This window comes from Cebus imitator, unplaced genomic scaffold (assembly GCF_001604975.1).
Source record: "Cebus imitator isolate Cc_AM_T3 unplaced genomic scaffold, Cebus_imitator-1.0 Scaffold55, whole genome shotgun sequence".
NCBI classification, from domain to species: Eukaryota; Metazoa; Chordata; class Mammalia; order Primates; family Cebidae; genus Cebus; species Cebus imitator.
This window is the reverse complement of record NW_016107370.1, coordinates 4,520,374-4,540,487: the sequence shown is the minus strand read 5'-3', so window position 1 is coordinate 4,540,487 and position 20,114 is coordinate 4,520,374. Positions and strand designations below refer to the sequence as shown.

General features: G+C 41.3%; 1 protein-coding gene across 2 annotated transcripts in view; it reads right to left on the bottom strand.

Annotated features, from left to right (window-relative positions):
* CDH20 (cadherin 20) overlaps positions 1-20,114 on the bottom strand; it is a 231,648-nt gene that overhangs the window by 53,427 nt on the left and 158,107 nt on the right. For both annotated transcript variants that reach the window (XM_017528847.2, XM_037738625.1), the window contains exons 2-4: positions 11,913-12,328; positions 3,416-3,710; positions 2,440-2,559 (exon numbers count right to left, since the gene is read on the bottom strand). In XM_017528847.2, coding sequence (XP_017384336.1) covers positions 2,440-2,559; positions 3,416-3,710; positions 11,913-12,158 — 661 coding nt within the window. In that variant the 5' untranslated portion in view covers positions 12,159-12,328. The remainder of the gene's footprint in view (positions 1-2,439; positions 2,560-3,415; positions 3,711-11,912; positions 12,329-20,114) is intronic.

The window sequence follows — 20,114 nt, the reverse complement described above, 5'->3', positions numbered from 1 at the left end:
AACTTTGTTTTTAAAAACAAAACCACAGGTCCCATTTTTTAAAGATTGGTTTCTAGGTGTCTCCCTGGTGCCTAATGCCTAGAAGTGAGATATAAGTCACCTGTGCTTTTAAATTTAAGGCAAAAATCTCAGCTTCAAAAACGGGCTGTACTGAAACCAGTGATGAATGAAAACTATTTTATTCCAGTGGGAAGAGCTCAGAGGGCTGGTTTCCTCTGGCAACATTACCTAAAGTGAACAGGAGATGGCAGCAATGTTTCTCTTACAGATCTGGGAAATTGACGTCTAAGGCAGTTTCAGACAGCGTTGTTTCATCAAAGAAAACTGGGGGCTTTGGATCCAGAAAACAAAGCCTCATATGTCTACAAATCTGCGAATTTAGATAATTCTCCCTCAGTTCCCCAGCCCCTAGAGCCCTTGTAGCGTGAATGGCTCTTCTTTAGGTAACTCATTCCTGCTCTTTCTTCCCTCTCTACTTACTACCTGTAAAAAGGGTTAGAATTCTGATTGGATTTTCCTTTTGCTACATATTCATTCTGTTTTGTGATAGTCTTCTGTTTACCTCTGTGCTTTACTGAATTCTGTGAGCTGGGACATGAAAGATGCTCTGTGAGCTGTTTATTTTTACCATGCATAAGAGATGAACTTCCCCAGACAGCACGCAGCAGATACGATTTCATTTAAGAAGAGGGGCCTAAACCACAATCCGCTGAAATGTGTTGTGATCCTGCCAAGGCTGTACAGTAATTTTTTATCTCCCTTTAAACCCTTCAACTTAAAAAAGTTGACTGTACACTCTAGGCAAATATTAAAGGCTTATTTACTACAGATTTACAACACGACTCTTGGCTAGATAGACCTTTTGCATGAAAATGGAAAAGATTGTGAATAATAATCTGTCCCCAGTTTACCCCTATAATGTATATACTGCATTATAGTAATAACGTCCTCAAGTGATGATATATGCAGCATTTTCTTTTTTAAAAGGCCCCCATGGGCACAGTAATAACTATCTGTTCATGTATTTTTGACCTTGACACTACAGATGCCCCCAGGAGCTGTCAAAATAATGTAAGACTCTTCTTAGGATATAAAGGACACATTACCCTCTTCCTCCCTGTATTTTTCCTCCCTGTGGGCACCCCTTCATCTTTTCATTCTCCCCCTTGCCCTTTGTAGAATTGTTAAAGTTACTGTTTTATAGAAGTCCCTAACTGCAACCTTTTTTCTTTCCTCCTCCTAATTTAAACTCCCTTACTTAGTACTTTTATGATACAATTTTCTGAATGTCTGGTTCCCCTCAGGACTTCTGGGAAAAAAAATTCTATCAGGTTGCTAGTAATAGAAACGTATTTTTTCTTTTTCAAATAAAGAGGTGACTTAGAGTGCTCACCATTAACTTTATCCTGTGGCTGCAAGTTTCCTTACTCAAGTTCCTTGTTAATTACTCCTAGGTTCTATGTTTACCCTCATATAAAATGGAAGTAATAATACTTCTATATCTTTTGCTAGTTTTCAAGATTATTGGGAAGCTCGATATGGCAACGTTTATTAAAGTACTTAATAAAAGAGGAAGCCTGGCACAAGTATAATAATGACATCACAATAACTGCCCAACTCAAACATATTAAATGAAATCTTTCATAGATCCAAACATAAATTCTGTAGTCAAAGCTCTCAGGCAAGATGGAAATAAATAAGCAAACAAAACACCAAACTTCTGTTTGTCATTTTCCGCCGCATTCTTTCTCACCCGTTCAGTTCTCTCTGATGGCCTCCCCATTAGAGTTTCCCAACTGGGACCTGCCTTTTGGGGACCACATCTCATGTGGTGTTTCCTCTCTCATCAAAACCTGACTGCCCCAGCAACCATTCATTTTGGACTGGATCTCTGGTGAGTGCAGAGTAGTTGGCTCAATAGAAAGAACATCAGATCACGTGTCAAGAGACCTCTCTACACTAGATGAGCTTTATTAGCTCTCAGTTTCCCAATTTCTTTATCTGTTAAGAAAATGGTGATGGACTGGATGATTCCCCCAAGGCCCTTTCCAGTTTCACAATCAATGCTTCTAGTTCTCTAATGACCCAGGTGAATGTGTCAATCCACTTGGGTCTTCATGGGGTTATAAAACACCATAGTCCCTGGGAATAAATATAACCATAGGATTTTTTTGAAGGCTAGTGGGGAGCCATTTCTTGTGTGTGCGCAGAGGGGCCTTCTTCCTCTCTAGTCAGACACTAACCACTGTCTATGCATAGCGCTGCTCTTATCCATCAGGGCAGTGCTAGTTTACTCTCTTAATCCTAAAGCTTATAACAATCTTCTCTGGTTAATATGATCCCTGACGAGTCCTTGAAAAGGAGAGTTGGATCTGTCATAGCAGCAGTTATAAATTGTCAGGGAATAAACACCTCTGACTGGACCCTTGCATCAGATACCTGTTTTAGAGTCCACAGAAAAATATGGCTGGCCCTGGAGAATGCTGTACACCACCCGGGCACTATTGCCGTAGGTCGGGTCATCTGCATCCGTGGCTGTCACCTGGATGACAGAGGTACCTGGGGAAGAGAAGACACAGAAACCTGTTCAAGTCTAATAGCTAAAGGCTGGATGCAATCCTGGTACATCTTGAAGCATTTGCAAATGTATGTGGCTCATTGGGAGAGTCCCCTTTCTAGTTCAAGCTTCTGTGACTCTTATACCTGTTTGGCGGAGATGAGAGTTGTGTTTTAAATTTGGAATGACCGGTAAGAACACAGCCTTTGATAAATAACAAAACATTTCTCCCTTATGAATCAAATAACATTCAACCATTTGTTGATTTCTCTGTTTGTCTAGCAATATTGTTTTTAAAGAATCAGAACTAAAAAAAACAATAATAGGCTTATTATTATTATTTTCTCTGGCTGATTCCAATGTTTAAGTAGCTTCCTGCCTGCCAAAGGGCTTGGTCATCATTTTTGGTTGCTTTTTTTGTTTGTTTTTTGAAATGAAGTCTCGCTCTGTCGCCAGGCCAGAGTGCAGAGGTGCGGTCTCAGCTCACTGCAACCTCCGACTCCCTGGTTCAAGCGATTCTCCTGCCTCAGCCTCCCAAGTAGTTGGGATTACAGGCACGCACAACCACGGCCAGCTAATTTTTGTATTTTTAATAGAAACAGGGTTTCACCATGTTGGCCAGGTTGGTCTTGATCTCCTGACCTTGTGATCCGCCCACCTCGGCCTCCCAAAGTGCTAGGATTATAGGCGTCAGCATCGCGCCCGGCCTTGGTTGCTTTACGATTCGTAAGCTGTTCCTTTCATGCTCTCCTGCTCTGAATATATGTGTGCATATGTGTGTATGTGAGTGTGCCTCTGTGTGCTTGTGTGTGTGTATAGGAGGTGCTGTTTGTGAAAATCAGTGAGTTACCACCTTACCCACTGGGGACATTTCTGGCACAGTGGCGACATAAGGTCCATCCAGGAACTTGGGCTCATTGTCATTGATGTCTTGAATTTTGATGATAAACTCTGACTCTGGCTCCATGGGCCTGCCTGTACGCCTGTCTAGGGCTTGAGCCCTTAAAGTATACTGGGCTCTTTCCTCTCGATCGAGTCTCTGAATGGCGTGGATGTCTCCAGTGGTGTCGTCGATGGTAAACACGATGCCAGCACCTTCTCCCGAGAGGATGTATTTGATGGATCCGTCTCCCCTGTCCATATCTGAATGAAGCTGGGGGAGGAAAGCACCTAATTCTCATCATCAAGGTCAACAGGTGTCAGAAATACATTGATTTTCAGTCTGTTACAAACTTATACCCTCCCTTTACGTGAGATTTTTAAACTCAAATGTTTAATAAGTTTGTCTACAAAGAACTAGTATGCATTGAACACGATTGTATCAAGGAGTGGATACAGGTTGATGAATAAGCCAAGTTTCCCATGTCACATTCTGCATCCTGAACTTATTATTTAAAAAAAAAAAATTCTTCTCCCTGAGAAGTATAGAAAACAGGAACTTTGGAAAGTGTAGTTCCCCAAATGCTAGAATAAGAACAAGTTTAATAAGGAGGAATCCTGCCTTTCCATTTAAGAAAAATAAAAATAAAATAAAATGGATAAGCCTAAACATGTTAAAATAAGGAATTCCTGTAATTTTTGTAGTATCAAACGGTTTTATGACAATTCAAGTTGGCTGATAAGCTGGTAGAAGCAGTCTATAAAAAGGTTAAGGGCACTGCAGTGGGAAAAGTGAATGACCTCCGTGGATTCGTCCTCCCATTCTGTGATCCTAGTTCTGCAGTTTCATTCAGTAGGAATGGGCTTGTGTTTCGTGCGTCAAATGGAATTTAACTGCTGGTTATGATTCTTTCCATCAGTGTGTCTAACCAGTCCTTAGCTTGGACTGGTTCTTGGGTTCATAACTGAGTTAATTCAGCCTATATGTGGATGGTTGAGTTAGGAACATGCTTTTATCTGACCTTGCATCTATATTCCCTCTCAGAATACTTTTTTTTTTTTTTTTGACATGGAGTCTTGCTCTGTCACCCAGGCTGGAGTGCAGTGGCATGATTTTGGCTCATTGCAACCTCCACCGTCTGGATTCAAGTGATTCTCCTGCCTCAGCCTCCCAAATAGTCGGGATTACAGGCATGTGCCACCATGCCGGGCTAATTTTTCTATTTAGTAGAGAGGCGGTTTCGCCATGTTGGTAAGGCTGATCTTGAACTCCTGACCTCAGGTGATCTACCCACCTCGGCCTCCCAAAGTGCTGGGATTATAGGTGTGAGTCACCATACGCAGCAAGGATACTTTTAATAACTCTCAAAAGAAGTCCAGGAGCAATATATTTTTAAAATCTCAGGCCTATAAACATATTTCTGCATCTATAATATCTAATTAATTGCAGATAGTTTGTATCGGTGGCAAGAACCCTGGAATTTTGGCCAACTCTGTAGGCAATGGTCTCTTTCTAAAAGCCGTAACAAAACAGTTAAATTTAGTCAGCCACTCTGTTGTTGCCTGGAGTATTAGCTGTTTGCATAGTTCAGGATGAAGTTCATGAGATTAGTTCATAAAACAGCCAGTATTAGGCTTGGAGGAGGGAGGCCAATATATCTGGCCTGAACACTGTCTAGGCCAGCTACAAATTGAAGGCCCTTGAGGAGTTAATTTATAACTGTTAATTTCCTTATGTTGTAAATGGGAGGACAACACAAATACTTATTCTGAAGGGTCACTAGGTTCATTAGAGATTAATGCCCGTGAGGCACCCAGCACAGTGCTTTGTCCATCATAGGAAAGCCATAAATGGGGCCGACCATGATACAAATGCATAGAGAAAAGGGTATGAGCACATTCAGTTCTTCTCTGCTCCCTGCAGACCTCCAGGAGGGTGGCCGAGAGGCTAAAACAACCTGTTGGCTTTTCGGTTATGCCCAGTCTCATGGCAAAAGCTGCAGAATTCTACCTGGAGCATGGCCGGGACAGCTTTACTCTGAGGAATAAACGGCATGAACACCAATAAAACACCTGCAAATGCATCCACAACAGCCTCCGACACGGATGGGTTTGGAGGTTGAGGCTGGCTTTGAGCTGATCTCAGATTGACTCGCGGCCAAATCAGGCAGGCAACGGTTTTGCTGCCTGGAGGAACTCAGCTGTGTCTTATCTAGAAAAGGGAACTAAGGGAATAAAATTGACCAAAAAAATAGCTGCAGACTTTTTTCTATTTATTCTATTTAGAATATGAAGTTCTCACATTTCCTCATTCAGTATACAGTATTTTCTTTTTTCTTTTCTTTCTTTTCAATCCAAATCTTCTAATTATGCAGTTAAAAAAATAAAGGTGGCCAGTTCTTGTTGTGTATAATAGCCGTTTCATTTGGTCCTGCCTACAAAGAAATGAAAAATCTATTCCATTTGGAACTGTGTTCTCAGGCAGAGGAACAGAACTGGGGGGAGAACAAGGATTTTAGAATGAGTTAAAAAATATGTATGCATGTAGGTGTGTGTTTACATATATAATATTGTATTTATGTAATTTTATCACATGTGGCATAGTTCTTTTAATGAAGTACGTTTAATTTAGGGTATTGCAGATTAGGGAAGGAAAAATAGATGTTCACAGAAAGGCCACCCCAGGACTGTTCCAAGGTGCTCTGTTTATGAAAACCTTTTGATCCGTAATCCCAGAAATACTCAGCACACCTGTGATCCCTCACAGCTAAGCGCACTTTAAGAAACGACAGAGGCCCAGCCTTGCTGCAGGTACTCCTGACGCCTGGGGGTTGCCGGGCAGGCTGGTGCCTCGTGGAGTCTGGGCTGAGGCTTCAGTGTGCGGCCTTCGCTTTCTGTGTGCCCTTCATCTTGGTGTGGGCCTGACGTCTTGTAAGTGTGCAATGAAACTGTATTGGAAGAAGGGTCTAGGGGAGGGCAAAAGTTCCTTGCGGATCGTGCTAGACCTGCTTAAAAGAGCTAGGAGCACCTTTCCAGGAGGTTCGGAGCCTCGGTCTGTACGCGCAGGTGTGAGCAGGAGCAGGGGAGGACGAGGAGGGGAAGGGAGGAGTGGGGAGAAAAGTAGTGGGGAAGGGAAAGGGAGGGAAAGCGATGGAGCCCACAGAGAGGAGGAAGAGGAAGGGAGAAGGGCGAGAGGGAAAGGGAGAAACGGAGGGGGGAAGGGAAAGAGAGGGAGAGGGAGGGAAGGAGGAGAGGAGGGGAGAGGGAGAAGGGGTAGAGGGAAGAAGATGGGGGAAGGGAAAAAGAGGGGGTAGGGGGTACAGAACACCCCCAGGGAAGCAGGAAGCGTCCAGCTTTGAAGCATGTCAGGATACCCCTATCAGTTTGAGGCCTAGTCAGGGAACAAAACTCACACCTGGTTTCAGCAGGGAGAATTTCCTGTGGAGATCTGGAAGGCAAAAAGGAAGCTCCGAGGCATCAGAGAGAGAAGGCGCACAACTCCAGGAAGAACAGCCAGTGCCCCTCTGGCTGGGGGCAACACAGGGCAGAGGTAGGGACTCTGGCATCTGCAGGTTTGGAGGGGAGCCCCTTGAGGCTGGGCCTGAGACCCCTGAGGAAGGAGTGCTGCCCCTTGGGCTGGGGCCTCAAGAGCTTCTAGGAGGTGCTCCTGCCTGTCCCTGGTCCCCTGTCCCCTGGGACTCAGACCTCTTAGAAGTAGGTGTGATGAGGCTGGGAGGTAAGAGGAACAAGTCCTTTCTCCCTCCTCCTGCCTCCTGGGCTCCCTCTAGTACCTTCTACGGGCAGGCAGAACCTACCGGGGAGAGGAGCTGGTTGAACAGGAGAAATTATGACTTGGAGAGCTTCAGCCCCAGCATCCAAAGCAGAGTATGGTGAGGTGAGCATAGGGCTGAGAGACACCAGCTTAATAACCCATGCAGCAACGTACATTTAATATTCTGCTTTACCAGCCATAGAATACACAATTGTTTTCAAAAATTGCAAAGAACAGACATTAACATCTTTTCTACAAGTCACTCAGCAAATTGGCAGTGTAATAAAAATGTGTTTTATATTTATCCATATTTGATTCAACTAACACCGACTGCGCGCCAGCTATTTGGAAGAATGTAAGACGCTTCCAAGCGGAGTCAGTGGCACATAGTTATGTACATCTTGGGAAAATATTTTTGTCTCCCTGAAAGAGTCTTTTAGGCAGAATAAGACAGGTGAATGACTCACTTATTCTAATCATTCTTTAGTTCTTAAGATCTTCAGCCAAAGGAGTAGTGAGTGATGGGAAGTACAAGCAGATTCTGCAGAATCTTAGCTGATTTAGGATTTTGGAAACAAGGGTGATGTCCACTCTTTTGTCGTCTCTCAGAGTGCCTTGAATAGTTAACGACAATGCAGTGAGTGCTTACAATCTGCGGTTAGGCAGCTTCCATGCAGCTGCTAACCTCGGCATGATTTGGACCCACAGATTCTTGCACAAGCATGAGCTCTCAGCCCCCCTCTCTTTGCATATGTCAATATAATCTAGCTTTAACTCGACACTGCCTTGTCCCTGGAAAGCCCAGTGTGGATTTTGTAAGGCCATACCAATTACAGCTGATAATTGTTACCATACTACTTTCTGAAATAAGCAAATACTCTGGCAAGCTCTCTAAACAGACATCTTCCGGAGCTCAAGGTGACAAGCAGAATGCCTCTGGGAAAAGAGAATGAAAGTGAATAAATTCCCTTTCAAAAGAAAGGAAAGGGAAAAGTGCCTAAGTAAGTGAATGTATAATACCTTCTTCATGTAGAGCTAACACACCTAATGCAGCGTAAAAATCTTCCCTTGGTTGCTGGTGTGAGGATTGGATCAGATGACTGTTGAGATGCATGGGTGTCTTGTCTTGGTTGGGGTTATTTGGAAAGGGTAAGCACTAATTGTGAATACTCAAGGTGCTGCACAGCTAAGAACTCCCCGTGTCAGAGTTAAAGCGTTCAGGAAGCAGCCTGGCTCAATAAGATTCCCAATCTCACCTAAACACCACTGACTCCTGTGTGTGTCTCCCGGCTTAGTCTAAAGCTTCAGGCCACAGGCTCTTTACAGTGTAAAGGAAAGCCGGGCCCTTAGGGTGGAAGTGGTGGATATTTTGGTCTGGGCTTTCACTGCTACCTTTGGTGTAACTTTGGGCAATGAACATAAATAGTCTCTCTGAGCCTTGTTCCCTGTGTTATTTACTTTCCTCACAGCACTGTTGCGATGATTAAATGACCTGCTTTATGTGAATGTGACCGACACATAGTACTATGCTAGTCCAATAAAACGTTAACTACCCTTTTCTTCACTCCTCTGTGTGCGCGGCCAGTTCTGTGCTAAGTACTCAGCGTCTTAGCACAGGGGTGTAGATGGGGCGTGTAGACAAGGTTGGGGAGTGCCGTCTCAATTTCTACCCTCAGGAGGAGGGAAGAGAGCCCTAAATTGTATATGCATACAAGTAATTACTGAAAATTATCGAATACAAACATATTCTTTTCTTAAACTTAGCAGTGGCCATGTATGTCTGTTTGAAAGTAATGTTATATAGATATGGAGAAGCTAGAAGTTTTCAGAATTCTGAGTAGATGCAAGATGTGTTAATGATAGAATTGTCTGATTTTAAGCAGAAACTTGGAGGAATTTGAATGTGGCCTGACAAGCAGAAGTCAGGGCCTGTCCTGGGCAGAGCAGCAGCGTGGGCACACATGTGGAGTCAGGGACAAACGTGGTATGTGTGGCAGAACCAGCTAGGGAGGTCCAGCTTGATTGGGATGAGGACCTGATTTGAGAAATCGTGCAAGAGGGTTGGGTGAGGGAGGAGGAAGTCCTTGGACCGTGTGCTAGGAGCTCTGATGGCATTCAAGAGCTACAGTGCCCTGGGGGAGGGATGGGAAGAGTCTCTCCACGGGGAGACAGACAGCACTGCTGCAGTTAATTTAATCACAAAGACCAAAGGCTCACAGTCATGACAGAGCCTGGAGAGGAGGAGGTGCATCTGAGAGAAACTGGCACGGAATTACTGGCAGATATGGTGACCGATTGCACATGAAGGATAAAGGAGATAAGGAAAGAAGATGTCAACAAAAACTCAGAGCTTTTGAGGCCAAAGGATTTGCAGCTGCGTTAGGTATTACTGAATTGTTATGTTCCCATAATGAACTCCTTAAACTACTGTCACTATGACCACTATTAATATTATTGCTACTATAGTACTATTTACTACTACAGGGTAAGGATAATTAAAGTTTTAATCTGGACTGAGTACTGTGCAGAGTGCTTTACATGCAGTAGCTTATTTCATCCTTACTACACAGTGAGGTATTCATTTATTAAATATCATCTTGAGCACTTTCTACAAGATAAATGCTGTGCTAGGCCTTGGTGATAAAATGGAAGCAATGTTTTCACTTTCATTGAGTTTCTAGTTTAGTCAGAGGCTTCAGACAGTAAACATGTAAATAAATAAAACATGGTGGTTGTGATTAGGGCTGTGAAAGGGAGTCTAACAGAGGGGCTTGCCTTGGAGAATGGTCATGAAAGGCATGAGAGAAGCCAGAGGAAGGGCATTTCATTATGGGGGAGCAATAAAGGCAGGATGCAGGACCTGCCGCAGGCCACATCCCTGCAACATGAGAATGAGGAAGACAGTAGCTTGGGCCATGGTTGGATGGGATGGGCCATGGCAGGCTGAACCAGGAAGGAACGATCTTGTAAGCTGTGGGGAGGTGTCTGGAGGATTCAACACACAATGGGAAGACATTGAAGAGACATAAATAGATGAGTGACTTGATCTGATTTGATTTATAAAAAGACCATAGTGGAGAACAGGCTGGAGGGAGGTGCAGGTAGACATGAGGAGACTGGTTGGCAGGCTAGGTGTTTGCCCAGGTGACAGATAATGGTGGAAGCAGGGATAAGAGAAATGCAGGATTTGGTTTATTCTGACATAGGACTAGCAGAATTTGCAGATGGAGAGAATGTGGGGGCATGGGAAAGGGAGGAATGATCTCCAGGTCTCTGATTTTAGGAACTGGGTAATGGGTGGGTGATGGGGAGACTATGTTTGGGAGAAAAAAGCAAGAGTTTCTTGCTGAACATGCTACATTTGAAAGGCCTATGAGTAAAAAATGTGGAGATGTCGCATATGCGGTAGTATTTATAACCCGAAGTGGTCTAAGCCAGAGATAGAGGCTTTGCATTCACTGGCATAGACATGGCATTCAAAACTGCAGAGGTGGCGAGTCCACCCAGGGAATGAGTGTGTAGAGAAGAGGCCGGGGCAAAGCTGACAAGATCACCCACAATTGGGGTCAGGTGGAAGGAGAGGACCCACAAATGCGGCTGAGAATAAAAGGAGGAAGAATGGGATTGTGACGGTCATGGCGCAGAGAGGACAATGAGTCAAGGAGAGACACGTCATCGCTGTCTGAGGTTGTCATAAAACGAAGCCATTGGACTGGGCAGTAGGGAGGTTTTGAGAAGTGATGAAAACATAGCTTTGGGTCAAGGGTGGGGACTGAAGCCAGACCCCTGGGTTAAGAAGTAAGTGGGAGCTGAGGAAAGAGCTGGGGTGGGCAGCACTTGAGAAAGGGCCATTCTCTCATCCTCCTCATTCGAATTTGAGGAAGCCAAGGCGAAGAGGGCTTGGTGACCTGTCCAAAGTCACTCTGGAAATAATTGGCAGGGCTGGGCTTTGAACACACATGTGTCTGAATCTGAAACCCATGCTCCCAGCCTCTGCTAAACAAGTGATTATGTTACCATTTGAATGAATTATTTATTTTCTAATTAGTTCCTTGTCTCCCATTCTCTCTCACTTGATTGCTTTCACAAAATGGTCTCTGATTAACACCCCAATAAAGTAAACACAGGAAAAATCCAGGCTTAAACATGAAATAATGATAGATTAAATCAAGGAAATTTGAGTGTAACATTTATAAATATATTCATTTATTGTCTCCAACTATCCTAAAGCACATGCTAGGATCTTCTGAAATGAAAAATATTTTATTTAGTTTTTTTCATTAAATTTGGGCTTCAGGCAACACCTCTGGAAAGGCTCTGCAACCCCACAAAAACACAAAGCAAAAAACCCTGTACTCTTCTCTTGCATTTCCCAGTTTCTCTCTTCCTAATTCTGTCATCCTCAGACAGCTGCTACTGCCTCTTTCAGGACTTGAATAGCTCGTGTAGGGTCTCAGCCTTTTCTTTCAAATCCCAGATCCCAGTTTTCCCCATTCATAACAGAGATATGGGCAAGGAAATAAATCTTTCCTTTGTGATTGGTATCTGACAAAGCAGAAGCTACACTTCAGCTGGGTGTCAAGTAACATACCACTAGTTCCAATTTTTCTCTGGCCTCAGACACAGCTGGGTGAACTTTCATATTCAATTCATATTCAATTTCAATATCCATTACCCAGGCCATTTCCACCTGGCATTTCTTACCTTGCCGACATACAAAGGGTCGGTCCCAGTGTACTCTTCCAGAACGAAAAACTGGTTCCAAACCCAGCTCCTCTTGGTCCGCTGATGTGACTGTGGCTCGTCTGACAGGAGCGCTTCTAATTCACCTTGTGGTGTTGCGGTACCCGAGAGAACAGTGGTCGTAAGGTCCATCAGTCCCCAGAAGTACAAGGACATGCCAAGTCCAAGCCAGTTCTTTGCATTGCTCATTCTACCAGAAGTCCACATGGGATTGCCAGGTTTTCAGAAAGTAAAGGAGGATGATAAACAACTGGAACTTGAGTATTTTCCAAATGAAAAAACAAAACAAAACAAAACAGACACACACAGTTTTTATTGGACACTGATGCTTCCCAAATGAGATCCCAATTCAAGTCAATCTGCTTGAAGTTGACTTCCTGTCAAGATAAAGAAAACACAGTGTGATGATGTCAAATTCTTTCCTGCAGGCAGGTTGCAAGTTTTCAAGAAATGTCAGTAAATATTCAACTTTCTATTCAATGAGTTAAAAAGTCGTAACAGGTTATTGCTTTAGAAATGTTTCGGTAATAAATACTATTTTGATAATAAGACAACTCATCTTGCTATAATCAATCCCAAACCTTTGGATATAGATTCGGTATGAATAAAACTGATGAATAAATTTCTTCTCACTTGTAACTTAGCTGGAGGGTTATGCCGTATTATTGATTGGCTTGAATTAATAGTGTGCTCTTTGAAATATTTATGATGAGACAGCCTCTTAAACTTAAAAATAGCATTCATTTACAAAATTTACAGCTAATAACTAATGTTTCCATTAGCCCAACTGCTTTTCTTCGTTTATTACAAAAATAGGAAAATCCAACTACCTTTTTTTTTTTGGTGTCACCTATAATCTGGTGCCTACCGCTGTTATTGATAATGCTAGGAATCTTGGACTTCATTTATAAGCAGCCATGGATCACTTCTGACTTTAATCATTTTCTGAACTCCTAGTGGATTTCAGATTTCACACTCTACTGCTTTGGCTTCGAAGCACTGATAGGGGCTGCTAATTTGACCTTTCTAGGTTTTAAATGGTCAGTTAATCATTATATTCTTCACAGCAGACTGTAAAGTGCTATTAGTCACATGCCTATGGGAGCAAGCTAAGAGAATCTAGTCAACAAATTTCCTTTCTTGACCTGAAAGACTCTTTGAGGCAAAGAGACTTCTACCCTGGGGACACATCTTTATCACTCAAACTTCTTTTGTTGTTTTGCAGTCAGATTTAGCTGGTGACCTCAGTCCTGGGCTATGGCCTCATCAGTGTTTTCTTCCTTTACTTGGCTTGGTTTAATAAGATGGTATAACACTCAAGTCAACCTGTCAAAACAACCAAAATGTCTTCTGTCAGCTTAATATTTTCACTGTTAATTTGAAGAACTGCTGTCGTCTGAAAACAAACCTGTGTATTTGGAGATTGCAGCTCTGTGCAACTAAATGCTACTTCATTTCTACAAGTGGTTTGAAGTGAATGCATTGATGCTGACTCAGTTACTACCTTCCACCTATCATCATCAGAACTGGTTTCAGCTTCCTCTCAAATACTCGTGACTGAAATGTACAAAAGAAATTTTAAAATATTTTATAATTATTTCATACTATATGCCATTTCATTTCTGTATAAGAAATCACTTTCATGAGAAATGATAAAGAGAAAGTAGCTCAGGAGACTATAGAATTTTTTGCAGCAGAATGGGATGCTGTGCCTCTTACAAGCTCTAGCTCTGAAGGCGGATTGATTGAGAAAAAGCAAGCCAGGTGCACCTGAGGGCAATGTGTTTGCTAATAAAGAACAATGGTGCTGCTAGCAGATGGGTTACCAAATATGAGTGTTTTCTCTCTCTCTTTTTTAGACTGGTGGATGTCTTTCCTTAGAGAGAAGCCCAGTTCATGTTTCTCTGATCCCTGTCTACAGGGAGATATTGCAGAAGAAGGCACCCGAACCCAGGAAATGAATCGATGAGAAAAATTAGTGAGAAATAACTGTGCTGTTTTAGGGACCTAGAAGGCAGAGTAAAGGGCATTGCCAAAAAAAAAAAAAAAAAAAAAGCCATTGCCAGAATACTGTAACTAGTAAAGCATAAAAGCAATATAGTGTATACTGCAAGACACAACGTATCTGTAATTCCTCAAAGTACTTTAAGAGTTAGACAGTTTGGTTACTGGTTCTGTCTTCATTACCTCTGAATTATTTACTTACTTGTATGAATTTCAATTTTCTCATCTATTAAGCAGGGACAATAATTCTCCCACCTACCTCAGTGGACCACCATGAGAATCTGGTGGGATCATGCAGGTAAAAGTGCCCTGTGTTTTCTGAGGTGCCAACTGACATTTGAACAGTCAGATAAAGTACCTGTGTCATATGTAAAAATAATGGGGCTAAGCCGGAAATATATATTTTATGGGCACCTTTGGGGTGAGATTTCTGAAAGGGCTTATAATGTATATCTGTTATTTTTCAGATCTTCATATCTGTGTTAAGTACTGTCTGGTACCAGATTCTGGCTCAGTCTAATTCTGTAATAACACTGGCTTTCCATCTGATGAGATTTAATGGAGGGCTAGCTATTAGAAAACTCTTCAACAGTAGAGAAAATTATTTTGTGGATTGCATTGATTAAAGCGAGAACTCACTCTACATATATATGAACATATATATTCTATTTAGTGTATTTCCTTTAATGTCTGTGTTTCTTATGTACATTTTGCCTAAGCACACATGTCTGTTATTTTTCTCTGGCTAGTTGTGGCATCTTGCTTTGAATCTAAGTCTGGGTGTACATGCATGCGTGGTATGTGCAGATGTCTCCTCTCCTGCTTCCACTGGCCACATTTTATGTACAGAATGAGATTTGGGGGATTTGAAGTAGTGTCTTTTATATTCCCCATTTCTAACAAGCCAGGCATGTGTTTTTGCCAATTAAAACCCCTGGTCCCTCTACCTAAGGCATGATCTAAAAAGCTCAAGGAGAAAGCCTTCTTTGAAATCTGTGATGAATATTTCGTAGGCAGTTGGGTTGCCTCTGTTTTCATCTCCCTCTCTTTCCTATTTTGGCCTCCTACACACTAGTGCAAATTCTTTCCTGCCTTCCACTGAACACATACAGAAGTGGCTTTGGGATCTTGACCTCGGGAGCCCTTGGTGATTCTGTGAAAGCTGATGGTATCTTTATACACCCAAAGTCACAAAGACTGCAGTGTCTGTACTATATAACTTGTCTTATATAACTTGATGGCAACAATTCATGGAAAGCAGTTTATTTCTACTTCCTCAGGGATGAAGGCATGAAAAAGACTCCCTGCCTAACTTTCTAGAAGGTAAAAGCTGGTTTACACAATAGCTGTATTACTCTTTTCACAATTAGAGCTTTTTTTTTTTAACAAAACAGTTCTATCAAAAATACTAATCAGTTTGCATTTATTATAAATAAGGTAGTTTTCATATTCATGTTTTTTCCCTACAGGATATGAATAGCAATACTGTCTTTGGGGTGGGCTAATTGCTGTTGTTCTTATAAAAGAAGATACTTACACATTATATTTGTGTATATAGATCTGCTTTGGAAGACTACATATGCCACATGAAGAATACATTAGTGGAAATTGACTTCTGTGTTAAATGAGTCTTTTAAAAGTTTTTCTCCCCCATCCTCCCTAAAGAAAGAAAACAGCTTGGTAATGAACACTGTAGGAAGAAATTAAAGTTGTACATAAAGTGTGCTTTCAGTGAATTGTTTATTTGTTACTTAAATTTGTTGTGATATTTAAAATGTAGGGGGGGAGGAAGGGTTACTGCTTTCTCCTTGAAATGAACTGGGCTTTTATGGTCTTCCTCTGATTTCTTTCCTCATTATTCCAGTTTTCCTGAGCTTTTCATGGTTAATGGAAGTACTACTTAGCAAAACTCAAATGACATCTCCGTAGAAGCAGTCAGTCAACTGTGTTTGTGCCTCTGTATAAGAAGACGGGGTGCTTTAATGTTCTAATGTAGCCTAATGCCTTTAGAGAGGTAAATGCAGACAGTGGTGTCATGGTTTTAAGAGCTAAACTTCTTAAGCTATCACTTTTGCTTATAGAAAGAGCCTCAAAAATGCACTTAAAAGAAAAGAGAGACTTTGTGGAGATTTAGATATTACAATGAAACATGACAGTGAACCATAAGGAGTATCAACATTAAATCAGAATGCAATTTAATGTCATAATGCTATTCTACCTCCTTATCAAGGTTCTCTCTTGAGAAATAGAAACAAACTCATTTTACTTAGAAGTTAAAATCCTTCTGTATAGAGTATAGGACCCCAGAGAATGATACAGGTGGTCACGGGTATAAATTGGAGTAGAGTTGTTTGTATATTTGAATATGTATGTTCACAAACAACAATATTCCTATTGTGGAATCCCATCCAGAAAATCGTTTTAGTGCTTCTGTAAACAAACTTTCAACATTTCTGGATCTATTTGCATATGTCTGTGCTACTGACCAAAGTCTATTACTAGGAATCTGTCTTGGACGGGGTGGATAGTATGGTTTTATATGCTGAAAGGAGATGCAGTTCTCTGCCCTGAAGTTGTTTTCATTTACTATGTTTTTATTATATTTCTTCTATCCTCTATTCAGAGAGATTTTAACTCCTAAGTAAAATGGGTTTGCTTCTATTTCTTGAGAGATAACCTTGGTTGGGAGGTGGAATAGCATTATGACATTGAGCTGTATTTTGATTTAATATTGATGCACCTTATGATACACTGTCATGTTTTGTTGTAATATCTAAGATCTCCATTAAGTCTTTCTTCTAAGTGCATTTTTGAGGTTCTTTCTGTAAGTGAAAGTGATAGCTTAATTTTCATTTACCACCGAGGTTCTATCCATCACAGTTTCTTCTGGGATGGTCATTAGGTGAGTGGAAGCTCCATGTTTCTTTGTGGTCATCAACTCACCAGCCCACCCAAAGCCATCCATCTATGGAAGCAACCGACTTCCAACAGGGCCAGAAGAGGTGGTCCAGGTACTAGATTTCCTGAATTTTGAGTTGTACTCTTACTTCCACTCTCCTACCGAACCCTCACCTGCCATACCACACCCCTCCTCCCAACTTAACATTTCTGAAATTAGAGATTCTTAAAATCAATGTTTACGTATTTGATGTTCTCATAGTAGGCTTCCCTCACTCCTCAGAGAAGCTGTTAACACATTGATGGTGTATGCAGAATCAAGGAATTATAGTAGTACCTTAAAAAAAATGGAACAGAAGAAGAAAAAGAATACTTAATTGCCACGGAGATTTCTTAGAAAAGATGGTCACCACGCTTGCTTATTCTAATTTTAATTATTTATCTTTCTATGAATTCCTTCTCCACTAAGTTCCTCAAAAATGGTGGAATTCCTGAGCCTAAATGTTCAGCTGTTACCGTGTTCACTCAAGCCACTGTCAGTTCTTTGAAATCTTCCTTTTCCCACCACTCCTACTTACTTTCCCTCTCCTTCCTACCACCCAACCAGTTTATGTGAGGGAGTGCCGTTTTCTAAATGAAACTGGGAGTTCATAAATCGAACTGTGGGGTAGATGTGGGTGAGGGGGAGGTATATAGTAGCTTAATTGAAGTTGAGGAACAGTACCTAGTTTTGTATAAGGGTAGGGGTATGTGCGTGTGGAGAAGAGCAAAAAAGTTGGTAGAAAGCTTGAATTATATAATTTAGAGCCCTGGCTTTGAAAAACTTGGTTAGTCCCATAATAATACTTACTATATGCTACATGTATACATGCCGACCCTCTAGCTATGGATTCCCTGGCTTGGGTCATAAATAAAGGAAATCCTTGCTCTAGAGTTCATGCCCAATTCCTCTGTACTTTTCACTGTTGTTGTAATTAATTTTTAAAGTCCAGGGTGCCCTGTCTTTCTTTCCCTATCTGCCAAGGCCGGCAAATAGATTCTCACTGATCCTATCACCCATACTTAGTATCTAGTAAATGTTTTAATCCTCAAGGAGTCAGGAAGTTTTTGACCTACTTTACTCTTCCTCCAGTTTTCACTTTTAATCAAGCTAAAACTATAGCCCAGTCTATGAGCAATTTCTCTGACTACAGTTAGACAAGAATGGTCAATTTTGATTTCTGAGAGTTGTTCCACATGCCTACTAATTTCTCATCTTAGTGACATTTATAATTGCATTAGATCTGTGCTTATGGTTTATAAAAAGTATGTATTTAAAATGAAATTATTTGGCTAACGTTCTCCTTTGATAAGAACTTGCAAGTAATTGCTACTTAGTGTTTTCTCTTATGACTTTGCCTTTGTACAGCATTTTAGGAAGTTAGGAAAATCCTGTGGTTTTCCCTGGACCCATAGAAAATAATTCACAGGAAGAAGAATTTTTGGCAAAGGAATTTTTCTGCCTAAACATAAGACTTAAATCTTGAGTATCAATATGCATAATCAAAGAATGGATTGCAAAGCCAGATAAACTTCAGTGAGTTTCAGCCCTACCACTTACTACCTATTGCAATCTTGAGCAAGTGGGTTAAACTCTTTAGGTCTCTGTTTGTCATTTACAAACTGGAAGTAATTATAGACTCTATTTCACAGGGTAATTGTCAGAATTAAATGAGAAAAAAATATATATAAAACTCTTACACATTTGACAGATGGTTAAAGCCTTGTGCCTGAAAAATAGTGGATGCTCAATAAACATCAGTTCCCTTTTCCTCCTTCAAGGAGTTAGTAGTTTAGAAGGGAGATATTACCATTAATACTAGTGATAGAAATAGTAATATGAATAGGCTTAGGTATAAACACCATTATTAACAATGATAGCGCAGCAGCAGCAGCAGCAGCAGAAGCAATAATAGCAGAGGTAACGAAGTGCAGTGTTTAAACAAGGCTGTGTCAAGCAATTTACATTTACTTTGTGATTTAATCTTTACAAGAATTCCACATTTTATTTCCTTATTTCATGAAGAAACAAACATCTGTGTTCTGGGTTCAGCTCTTATCACCTTTCACCAGAGTCTATTTGCACCTTTCACTTTCAGGACCTCTCAATGCCTTGAAATTGGCCTCGGTGTATTTATGCCATGGCGATTAGCAAATGCTACATAGTCAGGAAGAGGATGGACTGGGATTCTTCCTCAGGAGTGACTGTACAGGATGTGCTTAGTACAGGACTGACTATGTGTAGCAGAGATCCATTTGTGATGAGGGTCACAAGACTCCTTAAAAAAAAATGCTAGGCCAGGTCAGTAAAGGGAGAAATAATTTCCATCAGGAGGATAAAGGCTTAAGGGAACATATGAACCATGGTAGAGATACAGAAAGCAAAGGGCATGTCTGGGAGAATAATACTAATTTAATTTGCTTAGAGAATAGGGTCAATTTAGGAGACTGAGGAGGAATGATCGAGGCAGGAAATTCAGACAAAAACGACTAGCTAGGAGCTGGGGATATTGGATTGAAGTATTTGGAATATACTTGATAGGTCATAGTGAGCAACTGAAGGTTTTTTAGTGTGCAAAAGTAATGTTGGGCCAGGCGTGGTGTTTCCCACTTGTAATCCTAGCACTTTGGAAGGCTGGGGGAGGATTGCTTGAGGCTAGGAGTTCAAGATCAGCCTGGCTAACAGGGCAAGACCCCATCTCTATTTAAAAAATATATTCGTAAAAAAATTAAAGTGTATATGATACTAATGTATATGGGCAGTGGCATCAGATGCCATATTAATGTAAAGAAAACAAAAGAAAAAAGGGAACAAAGTAATATTGATCAAGTCTCTGTTTAGTAGTGTTTCTGGAGAGAAGGTGGGAAAATCAGTTGAGAGTCCAGGGAAAATTGGTAAGGAGAACTTCAACCAAGGATCCAGGAGAGGGAAGGATTGGCCAGATGTCTGAAACATCAAGGAGGTAGAGTCTCTAACACTTGCAAACTAACTGGATATGAAGAAAAGTGGGAACTGGAGAAGATGAAACAATCGTGACTTAAACTTCTATGCTTGGATTAGGGCAGGAAGGTGGGAGGAGGTGCTAGTTAGAGCCAAGGTGATAAATTTGGTTTAATACTCAGGAATAAAAAATTCATCATTCTATGTCTGATTATTTAAAGAGGCAGGAACTTTCTCTTTTTAGTCCAACACTTCAAAGTGGCTTTGGGCATAATGAATGT